The 6,808-nt window shown below is 47.3% G+C and overlaps 1 protein-coding gene across 1 annotated transcript in view; it reads right to left on the bottom strand.

The window, feature by feature from the left end:
• The window catches only part of PM20D1 (peptidase M20 domain containing 1), a 33,678-nt gene that overhangs the window by 19,306 nt on the left and 7,564 nt on the right, over positions 1–6,808 (bottom strand). Inside the window, exons 8-10 of the mRNA XM_011990396.1 lie at positions 4,614–4,675; positions 4,271–4,349; positions 2,709–2,780 (exon numbers count right to left, since the gene is read on the bottom strand). Coding sequence (XP_011845786.1) covers positions 2,709–2,780; positions 4,271–4,349; positions 4,614–4,675 — 213 coding nt within the window. The remainder of the gene's footprint in view (positions 1–2,708; positions 2,781–4,270; positions 4,350–4,613; positions 4,676–6,808) is intronic.

The raw sequence follows: 6,808 nt of genomic DNA, 5'->3' as shown, positions 1-6,808 counted from the left end.
GGAAGGAAGGTCACTGTGGCAGGGGAATAGAGAGGAGGGAAGAGTGCCAGGACCTGGGGAGATGAAAGCCCCAGCTGGGTGGAAAACAGCCCTTGGAAAGGGCATGGAGTTGGAATGAGGCTGGAAAAAAAACTGGTGGAAAGAAGCTCAATGAGGGGAATTCAGTGATTTCCTGGCCCCATGAGACCCCAGGGAGAGGACAAAGGTTGGCACCTGATGAAAGGCAGGAGAACCCAGGGCTCACATTGGTCTTAACTCCCCCGCACTCCCCCGACCCCCTTCAATGGTGTGTGGCTCTGGGCAGGATGTCAATCTGCTCCCCGCTCTACAATAGGGAGTGTGCCTCTCTCCTTGCATGAGGGCAAGTCAAGTCCTCTCTGGGGAAGAACTTAGGAGAAAGGACCGTAGAAGTCCAAGTGCCACTGACCCTTGATAATCTGTGCCACAGAACTGCCCCTAACCCTGGTGTATTCTGGAATGTATAACTCATCTGATAGTCACTGGATTGCCTTTTTGGATCTTTTTTTTTTCTGAAGCATCAGGTTTACCTTTTGAATTCCTTTTGCTCAGTCTGATGTTTAAATAAGCTGGCATTTACTGTGGATGTCAGACATTCTGTGTAACTTCTACTCACCCTTCGGCTTTCAGCTTAAACATCACTGCCTTAGGAAGTCCTGCCTGATTCCCAGATGGGGTCTGGTTCCTTGTTATATTCTCTAACAAGCACCAGGTTCCTCTTCATTATAGCACTCATCGTGGTTTGCAATTATACATTCATTTTTAAATTGATGTTTGTAGCAGACCATTGCAAGGCTCTGGCTTCAACTCTTTTCTCTCCTAGCTCTCTGTACCTTCTTCCCATGGGCTTTTATTCAATCTAGAGGTTCCCATGATGTGAGTGACACTCCAGCCGCATCTCTAGTTCATATCTCTCTCCAGACCTGAAGTATTTATAATTGCCTATTTCATATGTTACAAGTTTCTCAAACTTCCAAACTATGATATTCTTGAACTTGTTTTTATTTCTGACTTTCCAATCTTAGCGAAAGGCATTAACTACTTGGTCAACTACCCAGGTGAAAAACCTTGGAGCCATCCTGCTTTTCTCTCACTCCACACCCATATACATACCACATCCTATTGAACCCACCTCTGTCCCACCTCTGGTGGGTGCCCTCTTCTCCACCCCATGACCATGGCCTCAGTCCAGACCTTCACATGCACTACCTAAGATGCTGCAATAGCTCCCTGTCTCCTTCTCCTCCAGCACTCCCTCTTCAATGCTGCTAGCATGACCTCTCTAAAAGCAAATCTGAGTATTTGATTGAAGACGTCTAAAAGTTCTCTCCTGTCACAGATTTCACAGATTAGGGCCCAAACTCCTCAGCATAGCATACAAGGCCCAGATCTCTAAACTACAACTTCATTTCCTATCAGTTTTCATCTCCTATTACTTGTCCCCAATTTATCCTATTCCTTAAGCCACAATGAATGTCTTACTTCTAGCCAAGTTCTGTTTGTCCTCTAAGGCTTGGTTCAAAATTTTGGTAGTCAGAAAAGACTTTTTTGACCCTAAGAAGTAGCATGAATTTCTTTCTTTGCAGTGGTTCTATGGCAATTTGTTCACCTCTAATTTTTTTTTTTTTTTTTTTTTGAGACGGAGTCTCGCTCTGTCGCCCAGGCTGGGGTGCAGTGGCCGGATCTCAGCTCACTGCAAGCTCCACCTCCCGGGTTCACGCCATTCTCCTGCCTCAGCCTCCCGAGTAGCTGGGACTACAGGCGCCCGCCACCACGCCCAGCTAGTTTTTTGTATTTTTTAGTAGAGACAGGGTTTCACCGTGTTAGCCAGGATGGTCTCGATCTCCTGACCTTGTGATCTGCCCGTCTCGGCTTCCCAAAGTGCTGGGATTACAGGCCTGAGCCACCACGCCCGGCCCTCTAATTTTTATAATCGTAGTTTAGGGTTGTGGCTAAAAGTACAAACTCTGGAACTAGATAGCTAGATGTATAATCTTGGGTATACTATTTGATTGCTGTGGTACTCTGTACCTCAATTTTCACCAGTTAAATGCAGATTTAGGGTGGGTGGTTGTGAGGATTAAAATGTACGGGCATACCTTAGAAAGGTGCCAAATATGGCTGGGCGTGGTGGCTCACACCTGTAATCCCAACACTTTGGAAGGCCAAGGCGAGTGGATCACAAGGTCAGATCAAGACCGCTCTGGCTAACACGGTGAAACCCCGTCTCTACTAAAAATACAAAAAATTAGCCAGGCACATGTGCCTGTAGTCCCAGCCACTCAGCAGTCTGAGACAGGAGAATTGCTTGAACCCGGGAGGCAGAGGTTGCAGTGAGCCAAGATCATGCCACTGCACTCCAGCCTGGGCCACAGAGCGAGACTCCGACTAAAAAAAAAAAAAAAAACAACAACAAAAAAAAACATAGCAAACCTACTACATATATATAATGTTTGTTACTATAGTTATTGCTGTCATTTATTCATACTTATCTTCCACTCCAGACCCCATGTATATCCAAACCTAGGATCTCCAATCCTATCGAAGTAACTGGTGCATAGGTTGTCTTTGAAAAATGTTGGTTGAATAAATGGGACACTGGCCCAGCCCTAGGACTGTAGTTAAACCCGGGCCCTGAGGGCCACATCTCCCTGATGCTGCATGAACTGTCTGGAACATATGGTACATACCTCTTGGACTGTCTGTCCAGAGTGAATCCGGAAGTTGACTGCGGCCTTGGCCACTGAGGGGATGACATTCACCTAGAGAGAGAAGCACAAAACCCTGGCCTGAGTCAACCTCAAATCTTCTACATCTGCCTGCCCAGGAAATGCTAATTTCCTCAGCTCAGGCAGAGCTGGCTGATTTGACTTAAGGACCCAAAGCTTAGCTTTTCTAGTCTGCCTCTTGTCTTCTCTGAGCTAAGTGACATGTGGTTATATTCAGAGCTGAAGGCGTGTCTCTGCTTTAAGCCAGACCTTTGTGCTTCTTGGTGCTGGAGGGGGTCACAGATATGTTCAGAGCAAGGCTGCTTTCTCTGATTGCCCAGATATCTCTGTTTTGGCCCCATGCTGTGCCATTAGAAGCCTTCTGCATGCACTTTCTTTCCCAGCACACCCAGGACATTTCTGCAGCTGTTAACATTAGTGCTTACTCACAACGGGGCAGCCAGAGCCTCTGTTGGCCCCCATCATGGCATAGCACGGGGCTCACATCAGGTTTGATGCTTGAGGGGGGTGAGAAGAACACATACTCCTCACATATTCCTGGTCAGGCAGGAACAAAAGAGTGACAGAAAAGTAAACTTCAGAGTGAGAAAAGGACCCTAGTGCTGGCCAGTGCTCTGCCTATTCTTACCTATTCCCAGCCAGTGGCTGAGCCAAGACAGAGGGATCTGGCTTGTTCTCTATGGCTGTTAGTGTGTTTCTGAGACCCTAAGACCTAATATACCCTTTGGGAGCTGGTTCCCACTTATCCTTGAGGCTCCTGAGCAATTGTTCTAACCAATCAGATAAGCCAGTCAGGCAGTAATTGCCTCCCCATTCCTGACCCTCTAGCAGGGATTGGTGGTTTCCCAGGTCCTGTTGTAAAATCTGACTTTTTTGCCTGACCAGGAGGAATCCAGGACTAATTGGAGAAAAGAATTAGGCTAGGGAGGGATTGTTCCTTGGAGGTCGGGAGACTCCCCAAGTGCATATGTTTCTTTGAACTCGTGTGGTGCAAAAAAGCACTAAGTTGTTAGGGACAGAACTGGGCTGTTGAAAATTAGCTGTTGCAACCTCTTTGTGCATCTGTTTTCTCAACTGGTTATTGGGGTAATACTCATAGGGCTCTTAGAAGGGTCAGATGGAGTAACAAAGTATCCTGGGGGGATGAAAACACCACTCAAATGTCAGGACACAGTGCTATTATTCTGATGAACACTACAGTTGACATACTGGACACTCCAGGAAGTTATGCCAGGAATTAATTCAGGGGCATCATTCACTTATATACCTGATTACTAGAGTGCTTCAAGGTCACATTGTACTGTAGGTGAATGGTGCCCCCTGAAGTTGTGCTGGTCGTACCAGCAGTTACAAGAATGGTCTAACTCCCTTCAAGATTTCAGAAAGGCCTATGTCTTTGCATGGCTAGCCTTGGATCCAGCTGACACACAGAGAAGGAAGGAAGGGCCAGTAGATAGAGCCAAGGAAGGGAGGAGTGGAAGGTGGTAGGGAAAAGCTGTATGGGGAGGAACCAGAGATGTTACCTTGATCCCTGCTTCGAATATGGTGAGTGCCGTGGTGGTCCTGATTATTGCATTGGTTAAGGGATTTTTCTCCATAAACCTAAAACAAAAGGACCAAGGTCAGATGTTAGAAAGAACCGATGGGGTGAAGGAAAGGGCAGAAACATTACCCACTTTCCTGAACCCTGGAGATCTTTAAGACTGAGAGAGACATCTTAGAGATGTCTTAAATATACACACTTAGAGATGCAGTGTCTGGTGGCTGAGGGATGATTAGTCAGGTCCAGTTAAGCCAAGGAGAGGGGCCTGGAGGGTGGGTAGGTTTGAGGTGAGGGATATGAAAGAAGGAAGGATAATACTTTACCTGGTTATAAGGTGTTCAAATAGCCGTGGGTTGCTCAGGATTTTATCGACAGGGAAGGGAAACTGGGAAAGAACAAGGTCAGCAGGATTTCCAAGGGGTCAGCACCACAGGGTCACCTCTACTTTAGCCTGGGTCTCTGAGACCTGGATGTCTCTCTACTTTAGAACTGCCTCAGGAGCCCTTAGCAGTCAGGAGTGCTGCTAAATTCAGTTAGCTCAATCCCTGCTAAAGGGTCAGGAATGGGGAGGCAATTACTGTCTGGCTGGCTTATCTGATTGGTTAGAACAATTGCTCAGCAGCCTCAAGGATAAGTGGGAACCAGCTCCCAAAGGGTATATTAGGTCTTAGGGTCTCAGAAACACACTAACAGCCATAGAGAACAAGTCAGATCCCTCTGTCTTGGCTCAGCCACTGGCTGGGAACGGGTGAGAATAGGCAGAGCACTGGGCAGCACTAGGGTCCTTTTCTTACTCTGAAGGTTACTTTTCTGTGACTCTTTTGTTCCTAGCTGATCAGTAGTATGTGATACTTCTTCCCATACCTCATCTGCCATTTGCCGCAATACCGTCACCAGTGTCCCGCTTCCAAATATGATAGGCATTGGTGTCTGCTCCAGTCTGGAAGAGAAACAGAGTCCTCAAGACTTAGCGAACCCCAGCCAAAGATCAGTGGCTTGAAGAGGAGAAGAAGGGAAATAGGAGGAAGTTTCAACACTCCTGGCCAAGAGGTCTCCCATTCACCTCCCTCCCACCTCCACCAACTCAACATTCTGAAGATCTCAAAACACCCGCAGAAGCTTTCCCTGTCTACCAAGTCGACATTAGGGTCCTTCTTTCCTTCCTCTGCTGTTCTCTAGAATCTTGTGTGTCCACTCTCATAGTCCATCCCATACTACAGCAGAAATGTCAGTCTCCTGACAGTCTGAATGAATATAGCACTCCTTCCCACTTTGCTAAGAAAACCCAGCCAGGGGTAAGCTCTGCTGTTACAGATTCTGCTGTCCTCATTCATAGCCAGTGGCTGTTATTTCTTTTTGTCCTCCTGCCAGGACAGGTGGAGAATTTCGACAGCTCTACCAGTCATTGCCAATTTGTGATTCTAAATGTCTGGACTCTGGACTACTCTAGTTGCCTGACCTAGCTTCTGCCTGTAGGTCCTTGCTTTCCATATGTATATACTGATAGATCCTCTTCTGACTCCAGCCCTTGCAGGATACTGGTGGCTCTGTCTCTTCTGTGTCTCCCTCAACCCCCACCTTGGAAGGAATTCTCACTCCATTTGAGATGACCCCAGTCTGGTATCTGTGAGCCATGCTGAAATAACTCTTTGTTTACACCTCTTGTATTAATCGCTTGGATCTTTAGTCTGTCCTGGGTTTCCCCTTCTGTTCTTCCTCTAGTGTCGATTTTTTAAAGCATAGCTTCCCAGCCCAACTTTAGGGCAGGAAGCTGAGCCTCCTCAAATTTAAAATGGGAAATTTGGTCTTCCATCTTAAGTCTGGCATGGGAGCAGAGCCAGGAGTTGCTTACCGGCTGACAGCAGCTGCGAGGATGCCAATGCTCGTCTCCTTTGGAGGAGCTGAAGAGTGGCCTGAAGACATGTTTACTTGCAGCAAGAGGTTCATGGAACCCTTCTCTGAGACACCAATTCTGTAGAAGAGGATCGGAAACCACCCTCCTGACTTCTTGCCTCTCTGAATTCTCCCATAGGCCCATAGATCCATCTGTGCAATAGTCTAGTGGGCAAGGAGGTAGCTTCATGCAGTTTTAAAAATTTTATACTGGAGGAAGAATGGAAGGGGAAGCCTAGGAGAGGTTAAAGATTGGGGCGATTAATGCGAGAGGTGTAAACAAAGAGTTGTCTCAGCATGGCTCACAGATACCAGGCTGGGGTCATCTCAAATGGGGTGAGAATTCCTTCCAAGGTGGGGAGTGGGGTGCTTTACTCACAAGGCGATGGGCTTCTTGAAGTCGGGAATGAAATCATCCAAGATGAAGCCCCCCTCATCCACAACGAAGGCTAGCTGGACGCCCCTTGACTGTAGCAGGGCTGAGACCTTCTGAGCCCCTGTCCCTGACGACTGCAGACATGGAACACAGAGCTAAGTCCTTCTCAGTCAGAGACAGACCTCCAGACATAGCTAATGGGGACCCATTCAGCCTAGCTAGGGGCTCCAGAACCTTTCTACCTAGTCT

The sequence above is a fragment of the Mandrillus leucophaeus genome, unplaced genomic scaffold, assembly GCF_000951045.1.
Source record: "Mandrillus leucophaeus isolate KB7577 unplaced genomic scaffold, Mleu.le_1.0 Scaffold38, whole genome shotgun sequence".
Taxonomy (NCBI): domain Eukaryota; kingdom Metazoa; phylum Chordata; class Mammalia; order Primates; family Cercopithecidae; genus Mandrillus; species Mandrillus leucophaeus.
Note: the sequence above shows the minus strand (reverse complement) of the source record. Positions and strands in the feature narration are given on the sequence as shown.